Source organism: Tinamus guttatus, unplaced genomic scaffold, assembly GCF_059628265.1.
Source record: "Tinamus guttatus ecotype Peru unplaced genomic scaffold, ASM5962826v1 Tinamus_guttatus_pri_ptg000260l, whole genome shotgun sequence".
Taxonomy (NCBI): domain Eukaryota; kingdom Metazoa; phylum Chordata; class Aves; order Tinamiformes; family Tinamidae; genus Tinamus; species Tinamus guttatus.
In genome coordinates this window covers 618,543-637,645 of record NW_028288794.1, presented here as the reverse complement: position 1 = coordinate 637,645, position 19,103 = coordinate 618,543, and the positions used below count along the sequence as shown (strand labels likewise).

The following is a 19,103-nucleotide window of genomic DNA, read 5'->3' as shown; positions in this document are numbered from 1 at the left end:
GGGTCCATAGGCAAAGTCATGGGAGGGAACCAGCACCTCTTCCCAAAGCTGTGCTCTTGTGGGTGTCTGTGTCAGACACCCCGTACCCGTCCTGTGGCCTGCTTGTGGCATGAAGGCCTCGTAAAAAATAGGTAATCTCTGCACAGGATTTTGTAAAGTTTCGTCACCCATAAAATGCTGTGTTAAAGGAGCCTTTGCTGCTTCAAATCTTCAACGTTCAATTTTATGAGAGCTTGGCAAATCTGAACGTTAACTGGACAGCCTGCCTCAAGGTTCTTCTGTGAATTCATGTTGGGGTGGGGTAAATCCTTCCCTGAGTGATTATTGGGAGATATTTTATAGTTAATCTCAGGAACTAGTGATGGTCGTGCTAACAAGATGACAGGAAGCTGTAGTCCTTTTGCATTAACTTTGCGTTTGGGTGTGTGGGATAAAGTTAAGGAGACAGTCCAGTCCTTGACTACTCTTCTATATGTGCAAAGGGAGAGCAAGGGCTTTTGGAGAAAGCAGTGTGCCGTCACATAATTAAAGGCTTACTCAAAGCAGAGTATGTACGAGAGAACCAAACTGGTCTTGCAAAGAGCAGTGTTGATTACAGCATGTTTCGGTTCAGCTGTCTGACTTGGGAAGCTCAGTAGTACTTCCTCAGTGTAGGATTATCACATGATGAGCATATGAGAGCATTCATTATTGACGTGTCCTCTGTGGGGAGCTTTGTCCCCTGGCAAAGGAGATGCTCCTCTGCTTCTCTGACTTGAACGGCATCATTGGCAGATGTTGGCAGCTTCTGTCTTAGCACTACGGAGTCTGACTGTGTTAATTTGATCATCTTTTTTTCCTCTTTCCTTCTCCACAGCAGCAGCAGGAGATGCTGGCAATGAAGCATCAGCAGGAACTCCTGGAGCACCAGAGGAAGTTGGAGCAGCACAGGCAGGAGCAAGAGCTGGAGAAGCAACATCGAGAGCAGAAACTTCAGCAGCTAAAAAACAAGGAGAAAGGAAAAGAGAGTAAGTAGCAAAAGCTCCCTTGTTTCAGCACTGACAAGCAGAGTAGATGAATGGAAACCATAAAACTTCACCCTGGTAGCTTTATAAAACTAATGAAACCTTCATGAGAGCCTCTCTGCAGAGCTCGGCTGCATGGGGAGCTTGCGTGAACTCTTAGGAGTTATTGAGGGGAGAAGAAAAGTGTAGTTCCATGCTTTATCTTCATTTTTGTGCTACTAACTGCCATTTTAGCATATTTCGAAAGGGAGCGTATCGTCTCTTTATTTGATTTAACGTTTTTTAAAGTATTTTTGGCAGCCTTCCTAATGGAGACAGAATATTAAAACCATAAAATACGCCAGATGCACACTGCATTTTTCCCTTTCATTTTTTTAATTTCACTCTTTAAAGATGTATCTGAGTTCTCAGTTTTTAGCTTGAAAGTGTTTTCATTCAGAAAGTCGTTCTTTTATGAGGTACAGATTGTGGTTGGCTCTTGCATACTTTTCTGTGGTTATTATATACTTCACAAGATTCATTGAAACGATTACAGCCTCACAAATCCCTTATCAAAGACACTCGGTTGCTTGTTCTGTTTTCTTCAGAAGGGAATTGGAGGAAAAATACCTTGTGAAGTTGTACTGTCAACTCATTAGTGCTTCCTTCCAAATGAAATAAGGAAGTTTGTGGTGGAAGAAGCTGAGAGGGCTCGAGGGCAACAAGAGATAAGACACTGACTGGGGACCAGCAATGAGATAAGGTTTCAAGAAAGACTTTTCTAGGAGAAAAGTAAATGTGTACTAGGGGAAAATTAGCTGAAGTTTGAATTCTACCCTCCCTGCAGATGTATTTTTCAAGGACAGATTTGAAGCTGCATTCAGTATAAAGGAACGTATGGGTCAACCCTAAAATCTTAGCAAAGTAGTGCACAGGAATTCAGGCTCTTGTTGTTGTTTTCAATAATGGGAGAAGGGCCAGAGGATGATAAAGAGATGCTGATACAGGTTGGCTACTACGAGGTCCAGCTGGCTGCCATGCGAGGTGCTTTATCCTTTGGCTACGTTATGTTATTTTCCTAATTAAAGGCAGTTGGTCTGGATTGGATGAAAGGTCCAAGCATTTTTACTTCACCCTGCTGTTCTGCTCTGTTGATATTGTATCAATGTTTTGTTGATAATTTCTGCAGAATTTGTCTCTGTTTTCATTAAAATAATTTACAAATAATAAACATGCACGAATCTGTAAAATAAGAAAAGAGTCTGAAGCAGCTTTTGGAGGAAAAATATAGGGGTAGAGGAAAGAATAGAACTTGGGGATGTTAAGTTAAAGATCCTGTTCCCATGGCTACAATTTTATTTTTAAAATACTTTTATTTAAGCAGTGCTATGGTGTATAATCACTAGAGCAGCTAAGCTCTCAAGAATACTTAAGTTATTTTTCTCGCTTCAGAAAATTTTGTTAAGTATAACACAGCTAAAATTGTCCTAATCTGAAGTATGAAGAGCATTTAATAGATAGAGAATATAGTTTATTCCCGCTCCATCCCCTATCATTGGCAGCTAGAATGTGTTGTTTCATACCTTTTAGAAGGTACATCACAAGCAGATTTACATCAACATATTACCAACGCCTCGACTCCATCTCAGGAGTATGAACCTGTCCCTGCCGTCATGATGCTTTTGATCCAAAGCCTGCCTCCCGAGAGGAGGAGCAGGCGGTCTGCGGAGCTGAGGTTCGTTCCTCCCGCCGTGCAGGATCGTAAGCAGCGGTTGGTCTTGCTGCCTTTGCACGGTTCCCCTGAGCCCAGAACAGGCCCTGTGCGTGGGCCTGCCGACACGCAGCGCTGTCCCCGTCCCGTCCTTCCGCGCGTTAAGTCCCCAGTTGCTCAGGCAGCCTTGGCTGTGGCTCAGGGTGACTTTCCCCTGTGAGCTGGCTGGTTAGGGCCAGCCCGCACTGTCACTGAATGCTTGTGCCCATGAATTGCTGTTTATTCTATACCTCTCTTCTCACGCTGCGCAGCCTCTCCTTTGCACAGGACTTCGGGGCTGTTCCTTACCTTTATTCTGGTCCTCTTCCCCCTACCCTTCCCTTGCCCTATGTTCAGTTGCAATGTGACCTTGAGACAATACATATTTTATTTTTCTCTCTGCCATAGCAATGTGGCTCAGCCTGTTTTCTCTTGATTTAGACTGAAAGTGCTGTTTCATACTCTGCAGTTTGTTTTTTTCCCCTCTTCATGCACGGCTTCCCCCTGTCAAAGCCCAGGCCGTTATACTGAGCTCTTGCTCTCCAGCTCCTTTGCTTTTGTCCCTCCTTTTATGTCTTGGCTCTCTATTAGGGTTGAATGTCTTGCTTCCCAGCTGCAGACTTACAACTTTACCTATAGATTTTTAGTTGTTCTCTTTGCTTGTGTACCTTAAGACACCCACTGCTGGGTACACAACAACCTGGGCTCTTCTGCCTCAGCTTTTCCCCTTAACATCCATACTGGAAGCTGTGGAGTGCTTCTGCATGTATACAGGGCTTGGTCTAAAATAATTCATTGTAGCATGTAAAAAGTAAATTGGACTTTTTTTTCCCCCCATCTTTCAGCTGAAGGGCCACGGGCTAAACGTGGGTTAGGACATCTCACACGGCAGCTTTATCTATGGCCCTGGCACAATTCCATTTTCATCTTCCCTTGCATCCATGGGACCCTTCAGCTTCTAATTAAAGAGGAGGAGGAGCCAGTGGAGCTTTAGCAAACCCCAGGATCCAAAAACGTTTGGCACGAAGCCTCTAAGTAACATCTGATTTACCCAAATCCCATATAACTCAGGCACGTTTGGTTATTTTCAAGATGTGAATAATTTTAGAATGAGACTTTTTTGGAACGATAAGGCCTTTATTCGTGGATTCCTGGACTTGTTGCCTGTTCTGGCCTAGCCATGTGCTTTGCTAAGTTCCTGTGAATTCATATACACCTCCTCTATTGACCTTCCTGCTCAAGTGCTTCCCAAACCTCCATTTTACAGAACTAGTGAGATAAATGCTGCTCCAAAAGGAGCTAATTTTCAAGCCTTTCAACCCTCCCTAAATGCCTGAGCTATATTATATCTTGAGGCAACTGCACAGGCAGTGCTTTGTAGAAATATTGCAGTTTTCTTCTTTTGTGGTGACGCAAAAAAAGTTAAGGAGAGTGCAGGAGACAAAAGGTCACCCTGTCATATTTGGAGCTTTTACTCCCAGTAGAGTAGTCCTTTTTGTGGCCTTTTGATTTTCTTGTAGGCCAGATATTTTCCTTTGGCCTTTTTGGGTTTCCGCTGTGGTACGGATGAACCGTCACTTTCCGCATGTGCCGCCTGCCAAACTTTCTGTGCGTTGCTGCGTCCGCAGCTCTGCCCATGGATCCGCTCTGTCAACTGAATGATAATTTTAATCCATCATCACAGGAAAAACAGACCGGTCTCTATTGTGGAGCAAGTAATGATTAGAAATTACACAGTTGACATTTTAACTCTACGCTTCAAAAATTACTGACTTTTTTTTTTTACTGTTAAATTTTCTATTTAAAGAAATAGATTGCACACTTGTAAATGAATTGGAATATTATGTAGGTCTACTATACACAGATTCTTTTGAACAAAGAGGTTCTTATTTACAAGATTTTTCAAGACAAAACCTACATATGAGACATTCATCTCGTTCCCCTTCTGCTTGCAGATGTGACATTTAAAACTTGAGTGTACACAAGACCCTTTTTCTTAAATACCTTTGATTAAAAGAAAGCTGGAATACCTAATACAAGTGTTTTATTCTAAATGTACTTTTATGCAAGTGTAAAAATCCTCCGCAGAAATCTTTTATAGTAAAATGATAAATCTCTGATTAAATCTCCATTTTTAAACACAGGCTGTGATTATATGCAAAGCCAAAGGAAAAGAAAAGGAGAGCTCCTTATTGGAGGCACTTTGTTCTCTTCCCTTTGAAAGAAAACTTCTCTATTGATTTCAGAATCAAAGATTTAATTCTGAATGTTTGTTGGAAATTTTAATTCTTAAAGCATGTGAATTTTTAGTCATCTCTGCTTTCATCCAAAGCGTATTTGTTAACTTTTCTTTTTTATTATTATTGACATTTCAGGTGCAGTGGCAAGCACAGAAGTAAAGATGAAGTTGCAAGAATTTGTCTTAAATAAGAAGAAAGCTTTGGCACACCGCAATCTCAACCACTGCATATCCAGCGACCCTCGCTTCTGGTACGGGTAAGTGGTGCTGGCCTTGTCGGAACGATGCAGCCGGTGCCACCTTTTTTCACAGTTGCTGGAGATGTGGGGAAAGGAGCTAATACCTTTACAGGGTGTGAAGCAATATAAAAATAGAGCTAGAGCTTGACTTCAGTTTTACAAAATAGCCAAAGTGGTTTTTTGTTTGTTTGTTTGTTTGTTTGTTTGTTTTTAAGGCGGCTTCTAGAGGGGGCTAATTCTTATATCATCTGTAATGGTCGCATTATTTCCATGCTCAGATGTCTTTATTCTCTTCTGTAGTTTGTGGTTACTCAAATTAGCACATTCCAGCATCCAGATCAACCTTTGTAAGTCATCTGATTTTTTTCATCCCACATTTGGTCCCACCAGGTGTAAGAAAAACTTGAGCTTTAATAAGTCAGGGAAGATGCTTTCTCTGTTCACCGAGTTGCAGCTCGGGATGGTTGATTTGGCATTGCATTTTTAAAGTTTTGAATGCTTCCCCCTCATCTCAAGCTATCATGGCTTGAAGTTATAACTTGCCCCCAGCCCCAAGTTGCAGAATAGGGCATCCTATTTGTATTTCAAATCACAGTTCCCCATCATATAAATATTTAATGGAAAACTATGGGTATTCTGTAAAACTCAAATGTCACGTGGAATGAGATTGTAAAAGCTGATACCACAGTGACATGAGACATTCACTGCTAAAACATTCTAAATGTCTACTTTAAAAGCAGTTAATTGTGCTGAACGCTATTGCTAGTGACCATAAAATTAATGAAATCTTGAATGAGAAAAGCCAAGGAATTTTTGGAGTGAAAATAGGATTTGAATATCTGACAGCATTTTAAGTCTTAAATAAACATGCATCCAGGAATGATGAGGTCATAGCTAGAAGATTTTTTCAAACTCAAGAAATAAATTGAAATTATCCTTGAAATATATTCCAGCTATGAGGAAGTGAAGAAATGTTGAAGTACCATTTTCAGAGATCGAACAAGTTTCATTTGCCTGTGAAAATGGCTTTGTCTAATCTGATACTTCAAATTTGTATGGCTATGGCACTGGTTGAAGTAGTGAAATGGTGGTAATTTATGCAAAGATAATATTTAAGACCAACGATGTCAGTAGCAGAAGAAATAGAAGAAATTGAATTTCAATCAGGAGGAAGCAATTGTCCTTGTAGATTACTGATTTCCACTATTCTCCTTAGTTGAGAGTCACCAAGAGATTTGTGTAGTTTGTTAAAAATAGTTGAAGGCTCTGGGACCTACTGTGTTCTCCACATTTTACAGTCAGTTGAAGGCACAAGTGTCATTAAAATCAAATAGAATTAAGAATAATAAGTGATTTTTTTCTCAAAATCTTTGATGCTTTGGCCCTAAAGAAACCTAACATATAATTATCACTGTATATGAATTCCATCTATTAGAAGAGAGAAGCGGAATTTCAGGAGTTGTTTGAATTCCTCATGTTCTGCAGTTTTCAATTAACTGCCTTCTCATCCCCATTAAACCATTCAGAGCTGTGATCTTAAATATAAACGTTTTAAGTTCCAGACATGGTGCAAGACATTATTTGGCCTAACTCTGCTAAGGGTTCGGTACGTTCCCTGCCTCGTTTGCAGCTATTGCTGAATGCAGATATGTTGTGAAGGCTCCTTGTGACATGCCTGGATCCGAAAACCCATTTTCCTCCTCCCTGCCGCTGCAGGGGCGCCGGCAGCGGGAGACAACGCGCAAAGCCCTCGCACGAGGGGCCCTGCTGCTTTTCCTGCCCTTAGCAGGCCTGCCCTTTCCTGCTCCGCACCGCATTGTTGCTTGGCGGTGGGGTGAGCATCAGCAATTCGGTTTCTAATGCCAGAAAAAGCCTCAGAGGCCTCACAAATCGCTGCAGTGGGTATGTTTAAGTGTGAAGTTACAGCAGACACAAGCTCTTTCTGCAGAGGCTTTGAGGAAAGCAGATGGAGGGCAAGCTGCGTAGTTGTAGCATCTTACCTCCCAACAGGGACCTCTTAAAAGCAGTCCCGTACACGTTAAAGCCCAGATTGAGGAGTTGAAGTTTCCATTCTGTTTTTTAAAGAACCTTTAAGCTGATGGCGTATTAGTATTTATTTGTATTGCATCTCATAGGTTACCAGTGCAGTTGCAGAGCGACCCGTGTCTGCACATACTTCTGACATGATCTAACTGGGTGGTGTTGGGGCTGAGCGCACGCCACGCTCACGAAGATGGCCCTGGTGCTCCTGCTGCGAGCAGCCGCGCCAAGTAAACAGGAACAGATGCTGGAATAGGCTCCTCAGTGTCACGCCTGCTTTCAGGCACTTCCTTTGCTCTCATTAAGTTTATGAATTCCTCTAAAAATAAAAAAAATACTGCAAGCATGGCTTGCAAAAGCAGCTCTCTTAAGGTGTTAACGCAACAATTTTGCATCGATGTTTTTGATGTGGAACACGTGATTTTTGTGCAAAATATCTGTCGCTGCCCTTGCCCTTTGGGCCTGGTTTCAGTTGTCCAGGGAGATGCGCAGATACTTCTACCTGCACCTGAACTGTGCTCGGCAGTGAGGCTCAGTGGCACAGGACCGTGGAGGGGAAAAGCAAGGAGGGTTGATCTCATCCCAAATGTACAAGGCTGCGATGGCCTGCGTGCGGACAGGTTAGCCCTCCAACTGCGAAGGGACCAACTGTAGGCTTGTTCCAGACAGAGTTGTAGTCCAGGGGTTCCACTAACGACAGAGGGGAGCTTCTCCTCCTATGTTTAAGGTTCAGTAATATTTATTGGAGGAAATTTCTTGGAGGACCTTTCAAAGGTCTTGCTCAGTCTTCAGCTTGGTGGTGTTCCAGCCACTTTGCAAACTGTTTATTACACACTCTTCCAGTCTATATGTAGTTGTTTAAACTGCCTTTGTGGGCTGTAATTTTCAGGTTGGGTTGACTAGGCAGCCAAAGAAGTGGTCTTTTTGAATGGTCCCTCCTGTGGCTTCGCTATCTGTCAGACAGCTCCGCTCCCACAAGGTTTTGCTCTTGAAGATACATAACATAAACAAGAGCGGCTTAACAGGAACCTCAGGTGCCTCAGGCAGCTTTACTAATGGGGCCATTATTTCCCTGGGAAGTTCTCAGGAACACGTTTCGGAAGTAGACACTCAATGTAGCAACAGTCAATGAAATGTTTAGCTGAGTGTTAAATGTTTAGTTGTGCATTAAGACATAATTATATATTATATATTAGGTTGTTCTTATGAACATCAGTGTCTGCGTGCTCCATCCATAAAGCGTTCTAGCACAGATACATATGTTTGAGTATATATCCGATTTACATTACATGAGTGTGTTTGAAGTGCCATGAGCGCCTTACCGCGTTTCCGAAGGAGCTCGCGGTTCAAAGAACAGGCCCTGTGTTACATGAAGGTATGTGCTTTCACAAAGGCCTGTGTGCTTGATCTGGTGTGCAATCTCATCTGTTTCAGGGCCTTTGAAATTCTTAGGAGGGCGCGCAAAGTGTGCGTTTTGCTTACAGCAGTGCAGGGCGCTGGGTCCCGGGAATGAGGCGTATTCCTGTCCCTGGTGCGGAATACCGGTCACTCGGCAAATCCAAGGGCCGTCTACACAGGCCCCTTGAGCTGACACACGTTCCCTTTACAAAGTCCTGAGAATAACTTCACTGTAGATGGGTGTGTGGCTTAAGTCACGATTTAAAAAAAAAAAAAAAAAAAAAAAAAAAAAAAAAGGAAAACCACTATTGCCTGCATAGATAAGAGCATAAAATGTCATTATGTGACATGGTGGATTTGAGGCCTCCTGGCTTTCAGCATCCAGACTTCCTGGTTTTGAAACATCTCTGTGCAGCCTCCTCCTGGTAGGAGCAGATCTGGGGAGAGAAAGCGCCTTCTGTTTTCATTCAGGATTCAAATGTTTCACAGTTTTGATGCTGTTTTGATTTCAGGTGATGATTAAACTGTGTGTGCATGGGGGCATTTATTGGCGTGAATATGAGAAAGTAAATGATGTGTGCATATGCTAATGCAACACTGCGTAAGAGCCTGAATAGGTGTTTTACCAGTATGTATGGAGAATATGGAGAAGTTTGCAATATGAATGGGGAGCAGGTTAAAAAAGCAACAGTGAATCATATTCTAAGAACTGAGTAAGGAAATTGTAATGTAGGTGTTTGGGGGGGAAAAAAAACACACATACACAACTTAAGAGAAATTTTGTAATAAATGCATCAATTCTTCTATGTGATTTTTCCTGGTGTTTCATTGGTATTGCTTGATAGTTGCACGGCTGCCCTGTATACTGCAGAACTGGGCATGGGTTATTGAGTAGGAAACATACGGCCAACACACTAGTAGGGGGCCCCAAAAACTCTTTCATTAGTCAATATCTTTAGCAAATGGAGTGTCATTTACTTTCAGCAGCTTGGGCAGTGTCAGGAAGTGAATGTGGAAAGATGCTGAGTGCTTTGGCCCTGTCTCTCCTAAGCCCTCAGGTCAGGATATAGCAAAGCAAAGGTGGGACAACCACCTACGCCACATGGGTGCTCTTAGCAGGTTTAGATGCTTGGCACCTCCTCATGTGCCCGTCCTTCAGTTTTGCTTCATCCCGAGACTTGCTGTCTCCTATGTCTGGGTTTTATTCATTGAAGAAAAATTATTCTGTGCTATGGTTGAGCAAAGTAATGACACTCACGCTTCAGTTTGAGGACATCATTTATCTTAACAGAACCTAACCCAAGTAAAAGTTATGGTTACAAACCTTCATGAGTTGAGCCTTGCCCAACAAGGTTATTCCTATACTGAAAATTAAGCATATGTTTGTTTACTTCCCTGTATAGCAGACTTTAAAGGATCTTTTACTTTCTTTTTTTTTTTCTTTTTCTTTTTTTTTTTTTTTTTTGCCTGAGTGCTTAGGAGGAGAAAACGAGTATGAAATTATTTTCCTCGTTAGTGCTAACTGTTAAGTGCTAGGGCAGAGAAGATGCTTCCTTTTTGGTTTCCCTTCTGTAAAATCTCTTCCCCTCTTTCTGTCTGTGCAGGAAGACCCAGCACAGTTCTCTGGACCAGAGTTCCCCACCCCAAAGCGGAGTATCCGGCACCTACAACCACCCTGTTCTGGGCATGTACGATTCCAAAGATGACTTCCCCCTCAGAAAAACAGGTAAAGATCACCTCCATTTTCTCTATTCCCTGCTGTTTTTGCTGCTGCTTGGAGAGGAGGGGGAGAAAAAAAAATAAAATAAGAGAGAATGAGAGAAAATGTTACCAAAAGGAGCAGTGTTTTTGATGCACTCCCTCTTACCTTGACTATGCAGACTTGCAAAGCTGCATGTAGAAGACAACATCCCTCAAGACAGCTGTCCCTCAAATTTTGCCAGTTGGTTGTTTTTGCAAAGTTGAAACATCACTTTGAACATCTGCAATCTCTGCATTTTGCTGAGTGAGAAAAGTACCAAGAAAAGTTTACTTCTGCTGGGATTTGCGTTTTATATACAAGTTTATACTCAAAATAAATAATCCTGTTTCTGCCAGTCAAAGCGTAGGGGCTTCCTGGAAGGCTTTTGCTTCACACCTAGACAGTTATTTCTCAGTTAGGTTTTTGCCTGCGCTGTAGCTAAGCAGGTCAGTTATTTCTGAGCTCTGTACTATGCAGACCAGCTTGTTTGGGTTGGCTGTGGTCCTGTGCTCCGCATCATGTGCCTGCAGCCAACACAACCTCCACCTCCAGCCTTGCTAGCTTGTGATCCACTGCTGCTTCCTTTGGGGGGGGAAAAGCAGAGCTTTGGTGGCTCCCCTCGAGTTGGGGAATGCTGCTACTCGAGCGGATGCTGCAGGCAGAGTTGTGTGTTGTAAATAGCTTGGAAATAGAAGAGCCCTTCTGGAAGGGTTGCAGGGTATTCTCAAGCCATATTTTCTCCTAGGAGTTAGAAGTGAAGCAGCTCTTGCAGGCACTATTCCAGTTACCTTTTAAAACTTGTTGCATAGGTGGGTTGTTGCACAGGTTTCAGTGTTCGGCAGGAAAGAAAAAAGCCTTTAGGCACTCCATCCCTGTGCTTCCCTCCCTTGCAATTTTATGCATTAAAAAACCTTTTTTTTGAACCTCTCTTTCTGCGATATAGCACCTGTCCTGCTATCCAAAGTCATAGTTGGCTGCTGCCGCCTCTACTGGAGTCACTTCCGAGGTGGAGAGGCTTCCCAGCCCAAGCCTGTCTTTTGAGAGCTTCCCCCTCGACTCTGCCGTTGATTTCCGAGCAGATGACTCGGCCTCTTTGGTTTCCACAAAGTGGACCCCCAAGGATCTCCACAGGAGGAAGTGGAAATCCTGATCACTTCAGGGGACCTTTCTTGGGAGGTTCAGTTTGGGGCTAGGTCTCCCTTCTTGTACTAGATGCTCTTCTCCTGTCGTAGCACATCTTGCACTTCCCTTCTGCTGCCATCTGGGTCGGGTACTGTCATTCCACTTCTTGGACCTAGTTTTCAGTGCTATAAGCAGGTGATTTTCACCGTGGCCTTGCCACCCTCTCCAGAAGACATTCCAGTGTTACGTACAAAGTCCTGCTTCTGGCAGTGCATCCATTTTTCATCCATTTTTCTGTTCTCAACCTGAGTTCTGTATACGAATGTGGCTGAATAAGAGCCCTGTCAGACAAAGTGAATTAAGAATGATAAATGTATTTAATAACATCATTAAAAATGGAAGCAACCAAAATCATTGTTATTTTAAAACAATAGTGTATTTAACTGATTTTGTTTTTCTGAAGCACTGACGTTTGTTCCTTTTGCGCAGCAGAATTAATCTTTTGGGGAATAGTATGTGATGCATATAAGTGCAGTTGCAAGGTTCAGGGGAGGGTTTTTTGTTTTGTTTTCTTTTGTTTCGCTTTCAGCACAACAGCACTTCAGTTTCTGGCACAATGTTAGCCTGCAAACTCCCACTGCCAAGAATGTTAAGTTGCTTGGAGAAGACAAAATCCTGATCAGGCTGGTGTAAACAAAAGGAAGGGAAGGCTGGAGCCCATCCTAAACAAAGTTCTTTCTTGCGAGTGAGCTCTTCATATTTTTGGCACCATCCAAAACCCGGCCTTATTTGAGTTTGTAATTTAAAACTGCCATGTCATGTAGTCCAGTTTTGTTAAATTTGATTAAATGTTTGCAGTTCAAATAGAGAACCCATCACAATACAGTTCTGATTACCAGGACTGGAATCCAACTGCAGCACTGCTATGGAGAGGCTGACTTAGGGGACTAAGAAAAGACAGCTTGAAAGATCATTTCTTCCCAGTTGCATTTTCAGAATTGGCAGTATGACCTGCATGTTGAGAAATTGTTCAGAAAGAGTAAATATATAATTGTGCTGGCTTTTAATAATACTGCCTCTCTTTTTTTTTATTTTTTTATTTTTTTTTACAACCCTGTAACGTGGTGGTAACAGATTATACCTATTTCTCTGAGTACCCTTTCAGTTATTTTGCTACTCTTAAAATTCAAGTGTGAATGTTATATAATAAACATAATCAGCTGGTCATATTCACTTGGGTAGAAGTAGATATGTGCATGAATAATATCTTGAAAGAGTGCTTGAAAACATACAGCCTGTGAAGCAGTAAACACTTGCAATGTGCTCGTAATACATCCTGCCCCCTGAAATTCTATACTTGTGAGATTTGTTTTACTAAACAGTGTTCATGTTGCTTGGCCATTTAGTTTCTGCATGAAATTGTTTTACTCTTAGGCTGCGGAATAGGCCAGTTATTAAATGGTTGAATCCTGTTCTCAGGCTGGCTCCTGGATGCATTGCACTTAATTTTCCTTATCAAAACACTTCGGGGCTTTTTTTTTTTTTTCTGCAACAGTTAGTGATGGCTGCTCTTCATTTTTCATAGTGGTACTAGAATCTAGGTTTGGGAAGCCTCTTCTGATGTCCCCAGGAATTATTTGTCAATAGGTTGCTAAGAGTTGCTCAAGGTATTTTTAATGCAGCTTTTCAGTTTTGCTCATCTGGGAATATCTCATTCTGCTTGCTAGAGCTATTTTCTCCCGGATAATTGGTCATTATCCGGTTTTGTTGAAATCCTTAGAACTTTGGCAAAACTTGATGCCTGCTAGAATTGCTTGGTCAATGCGCATTCAACTCCTGGGAAGGTATCAACTGGAAAGATTTCCCTGTCCACGTGTCTGTATTTAAACCAGACCCCAAAGAGAGAAAGGCAAGTATTCGTCTCTGAATTTCCTGTCACAATAATAAAAGGAGATGTACATGAAGCATCCTACCCAAAAATCTCCCATCCCATCAGTGCCTCTTGCTTTCTGCACAAGAAAGATAGATAGTTACAATGGAAGGAGAATTGGCTATAGCTTAACCACTGCATCTTGGAGCTTGTGGTAGAAACAATCTGTCCTTAACCTTTACAACCCACTCTCTTAAGAACAGACAGGAAAGCTCCAAGGAGAAATGTTTAGCTCCGCATCATTAGTAGCTTGGGTACTCTTTTGCAGTAGGGACTTTCCTCAAGGAATGAAGGAAAGCAACAACAAAATTTGAGTATTTCCTCATATGTGGTCCCAAAGGGCAGGCTCCAGCACATGTGGCACTTGGAGACTGTCGGTTTTCCTGGATTTCACCAGTGGTTTGGGACCAACTGTAAAGGGAGCCTGGCAGAGGCCATCCCTGTGCTGACTGTCCCAGCAAACACATCTCGTGTCCATTAGCCCAATGGACAAGGAGAAAGTCTGTGGTTTTCTTCTGACTCTAGTCAAGAATGAGCGAATTAAGGGCAACCAGTAGCATAAGGGAGGGGAGGACCCAGTGTATTGTGACATTGTGGGTTCCTCAGCACTGTTGCAGGAGCACAGGGTGGTCAAGCCATCTTATCAGCTAAGGAGATGAAATTGTTTGGAACAATCCTCATTTAAAAGACAGCAGGAGTTAAAGGATGTGTTAAAAATTACAATAGCACGTTGATCAAGAAAGGTGTACTACCTCTCCACGTAGATGCTGATTATTGGAATGTTTTAAGTGGTTTGTTTTATGACAAAGATTGTTTAGAGGAAAATAGAGCAGGCTGAAATCCTGGTGTAGTGTGGGAGTATAATTTAGAGAAAATCTTTGAGCTTTGTGCAGCCTGGAGTGGCACTCAAGTTTGAGGGAATCTTTGTTTTTCCACCCACGTTGTCCTCCTGTTGCTGACATGGTCGGAGGTCTCGCTTTTGTGTCCTGCTCGACGAATCCCGCGGGCCCACGAGCTACCTGGGTGCACGTCCTGGTGACAGGAGGCGTTGACTTGCTGCCCTGATATTGCAGAATAGCTCTTCAGATCAGACCGGTGAAATTTTAGAGAGCAGAGCAGGCTGAAGTGTACGTGGAGGACCAGCAAATGTTTTCTTTATTTCCTCCGTCACTTCTGACACTCACCTCAAAGCGAAAACCAGGGATTTTTTACATCTTTTCTTTATTTTGGTGTGAGCAGAAGCTCCAGGTGCAACCAGAGGCTGTAAGCCCCTTGTAAGCTCCCCACCTGTAAGTGGGAAGCACTTTTTAAGCCCCTAGCAGCAATATACTGCTGTCTTGCATGTTTGTGTGGTCAGGCAAGCGGATGACAGTGAAGCTGTAAAGGGCGTGAGCAGTGAGTGTTTGGTTTAATGGGTATTAAAGGCTCCTTTTTACTGCTTAGATGCAGAGCAGAGGCTATTAAACTTCAGGGTGAAAAATGATAACTGTTAGCCATTAATAAGGTTTTGTTTTAAAGACGCAACTTTCCATAAATAGAGAAAAATGGCCTTTCCACAGAGCTCTGAAATGCCAGTGCTCTGTGTTTGTGCCAACAGAGTGAGTGAGGAGAGAAAGACAGTGCAGGCAGTATTTCTATTTGGTCTTTTCCAATGCTGTATCTAGATCTGAATATGTGTTAGTTCAAATAATGCCATCTAAACATGGCACCAAATGGTAACACAATTGTGCACTACTCGACGCCGTCTCTTTTTCCTTTCTAGTTCAGGGTTTTTCTGCTGTCACTTTTGCCCTGCATTAACTGACAGCCCTGGGTGCATCTGTCAAGAGCTATATACTGCTTGCCCTCCTTTCTGCTGATGCCTACAGCTACTGAAAAGCAAGAATAGTAGTTAGCAGAATAATCCTTGGCGTTTAGAGGACTGTCGATGAAATAATGTTGTAGCTGCTACATTTTTTGGTTGGCTTTAGGAGGTGTTCTCCTTTCTTTCCTGTGATGGGCAGGTTCTTTTGCGGTGTCATGAGTATGTTTGCAGAGAGCAGGTGCTAAAACTGTAGAAGCTGTGATCCCTTCTGATTAAGCGAAAGGTAATTTAGTAAAGTTCTGGTTGTTGAAAAATGTGAGTTTCAGACATCTGTCCTGTAGCAAGACCCAGTATTAGAGCACAGTGGCCCTTTCCACTTTGCCAGTAATCTCTCTTCTCTTCTCTTTACTATGGAGTAAGTTGGACATTAGAAGAGTGACAAGGTAGTAGTGTTGGCTTTTGCCAGGCTGGTGAGTTTTGGTATGTAGCTTAAAAAATAAAGGTATAATAGCTGCCTTCTGTGGCAAAGCAACAGAATTAGGATACACACGGATGGGAATTGGCATGTTCATTGTAGGGTTTTATTTTGTTTGTGTGTTTTGTTTCCTTATAAATGTGGCAGGATAATGGGAACAGTGCAAACTCTGCTGAGGATTTTGTGCTTTTGACTTGCACAGACTTAATGTCAGATTAGTTCAGCAGCTTAGTGGACGCAATTCCAGGAAGAAAACAATGAGAATGACATAAATGTTGAAGAATTGGATTACATTGAGTCCTGCTGTAATAAATGAAGTATAAAAGGGGTAACTTGGGTTTGAGTCTCTGAAAACTAGGGAATGCTTTTGGCCTACGTTTTGTGTGAGTTATTAATTTACTCAGAGAAAAACAAAATATTCTCTGAATAAATAGTTGCTATCAGCCAAACTGAGTAGGTCACTGTTTAAGAAATCCCACTGGCTTCATTGAAGCTGACTCAGACTTGGGAATGTGCTACATTTCTTTGCTAAAGAGGAATCAAACTTGGTGATAGCTTCCTTCACCTAAAGACCAGGACGTTCTTTAATTTAGGCTCAAATTTTCAAAGTCATACTAGTTAGCACCATTTTGCTTTGGACCTGTGGCCTGACAGGATGAATTTCAAGAGATTTTCAGTGCAATAGGTGTTCCTGAGAGACAAGGGAATCAGTGCTCTGGATGTCTAGTAATTATAGAGGTGCATGTTATATAGTAGTTATATACTGTGTGAATTCATAATCTATGCTGTTATTCTCCAATTTGATTTTTCTTAATAATATGAGAGTTTAAAAAAAAAAAAGCTAAATAAGCTTAAATTCTTGTTTGAAATTTGAAAATTCGTTTGTTGAAAGTTAAACCTTTTATGTAAGATGATGAATTTTAATTCACCTATTTTGAGTTATATAACACCCCATTAAATGTGTGCAGAGATTATGTTCTTTGAGGTCCTGATGACGTGTTAGATTGAGGGCTGTGTTCTGGGGAGGAAACTCACTTCTATCTCGGAGTGAAAGCACAGCCTGTCGCTAAACAAGTGTGCTTGTTTAAATGATATTTTGATGTTTCAAAACTTGTTCCTTGAGCTGAAGAAGTGAAGGAGGAGTACACAGAATATTTTAATCTGAAAGTAGTTTTGTCTGAGAATTTTTGATATGCCTCTTTCTGTAGGGGGATGGGGCATAGCTTCCTCTTGAGTTGTTTTCTCTTGGAAATCTGTAATTCTCCATGTTCAAATGCTTCCCATTCCACAGAAGGATTTTTTTTACTGTGGTGTTACGTTTGTGCCATATTTTGTAGCAATAGCTAATCTGTGACCCCCAAATCTGTCCTTCTGTTTTCTCTCTGCTATTTCTACGGTGTTTTAATCAGTTTGATTCTCTGTATTTTAAGGCTGTACAATACCTTGTCTGTTCCCAGCAGAAAACATGATTCAGATGTGAACCATGCAGGAAATAAATAAGTAGCATATGTATTAAATTCTCACCAAAGTATATTTTATATTGTCATGTTTTTCTTTGCCAGAGGACAGATCCTTTCAAAAGCAATGGAATAGGCTTATATTTCATTTGTTTGTTGGCAGCCCAAGTGTATCAGAAATGTATGTACCAGCATCTAGCTGTGACACATTCTCATTTATTCTTTAAAGTTTTCACCCAAGCATCTGGACAGTTACTAATACTTAGTATTTTCTGCAAATTAAAATTGGGAATTGATGTTCGTATCATGAGGTACTGAATGTTGTCATGTCCAAAGATTACTTTTAAACTTAAATCAATTCTGGGTGTGGGGAGAATTTTGTGGACTAGCCAGTGAGAATATATACCTATATTTTAGCTAGTGCACTCTTCTACTTTTGTCCTCCAAGCAAATGACAGATTTGCATTCAGTCCCCTGCCATTTTATATGCAAATGTCCTATAAGATGATTTTCCCCTTTTGTTAATACACTTCATACTGCATTTTAAGCATCATCTTGATGGGACTGACACTTTTTTTTTCTTTTTTTTTTCAGTTCTGCCTTTATCTCTTGCTGTCATTTTTCTGTCCAAAACATTTATGAAAGGCTTTTCTTTTTTCCTTCCCAAAGTTTCATCAAAGAGCTGTTTTGATGGCTTTACCTCAAGCATTTGATCTTGAACTCATCAGCGTTTGATTTTTTGAGCCCTGCAATTAGCATGGTTGGTCTTGATCTTTTTTATATGGTCTCATGGTCAAAGACAACTGTAGGGAAATAAGTCTGTAGCCAGCCAGACTTAGTTAATTCAAAGCAGGCTCTAAGCCCCATTTGAAGTCTCCTGAAGAAGTCTAGATTATTGGGTCTTGACTACAGAGATTCAAGCGATGAAGTCAAGATTAAGCCACAGAGTTGCTGAGAGACTGAAGGAAGGGAAAACATGGGGCCAGTTCACAAATCTCCTAACTGTCAGGAGCCCTCAAGCACTTAAAGCAGGTATTTCATGTATACTCAAGAGATCACAAAGTTCACGGAGGAAATCGTCTTGCAGGAGGAATCTTTCCTTGAGGCTTCATTGCACTTACAAGGCGCTGCTAAGATGTGCAGTGCTAACCTGTTCACTGTTGCCTGTTGTCGTTAATCCAGAGATATTAAGGGATCTAAAGTTCTACTTGGCCTTTTTAAGAAATTAAATCTCAGGGTCTGGCTACAGACAAAACTTTTATATGAGAGCATGTCTAAAACGAGTGCTGTACCCAGAGCCAGGCAGCCTGTGGTCTCAAAGTGTACGCGCACCCACCTTGGCAAGCCTGGATTTTGGTGTGTTTTCACATACAAGTTTTACCTTGTGGCTGGGGTGATGTAACCAAGTGGCTCCCCAAATAAGCAAACCATCTACTCCCTGTCTTTGGCCTTGGCTTTGGCCTCGCTCCTCTGCTGTTTTTCTTGCACTGACACTAGTGCTCACCCGACCCCAAGACGAGGTGCTCCTGGGAGCTAAACCAGCAAGAAAACACTCGCCTTTTTTGTTGTGGGGCTCGGGTTGGGTTTCTGCTCGTTTGCTTTGATTTTAGCTGCCGGCCTGCCCGCCTTAGCCAGGTGCCCCGGGCCGGGCTGGTTCCCAGGGTGCAGAGGTGCCCGTGTTGGCAACGCGTCGCAGGTGGCGCCTGGGCCGCGCGGTGACGCCCGAGCTGACCCAGCAGCGACGTCCCGGCTCGGGGGCCTCCCGCACCTCCGCTCTCGCACTCATTCATGGGGTCATTTGTAAATCACTCCGGCTGAGTTTTGCCACTGCCTTGGAAGCTCGTGGGGCCGGAGGCAGGAACTAGTCTGAGTGAGTTTCACAGCACGTTATAAGTCTCTGTCTTCGTTTTTGGAGAATGCCTTCA

At 42.3% G+C, this 19,103-nt stretch overlaps 1 protein-coding gene across 5 annotated transcripts in view; it reads left to right on the top strand.

Annotated features, from left to right (window-relative positions):
• The window catches only part of HDAC4 (histone deacetylase 4), a 211,375-nt gene that overhangs the window by 129,721 nt on the left and 62,551 nt on the right, over positions 1-19,103 (top strand). For 4 of the 5 annotated variants that reach the window (XM_088526972.1, XM_088526969.1, XM_088526971.1 and 1 more), the window contains 3 exons: positions 857-1,007; positions 5,109-5,229; positions 10,254-10,375. In XM_088526972.1, coding sequence (XP_088383098.1) covers positions 857-1,007; positions 5,109-5,229; positions 10,254-10,375 — 394 coding nt within the window. The remainder of the gene's footprint in view (positions 1-856; positions 1,008-5,108; positions 5,230-10,253; positions 10,376-19,103) is intronic. The other variant, XM_088526970.1, reaches the window with a different exon arrangement.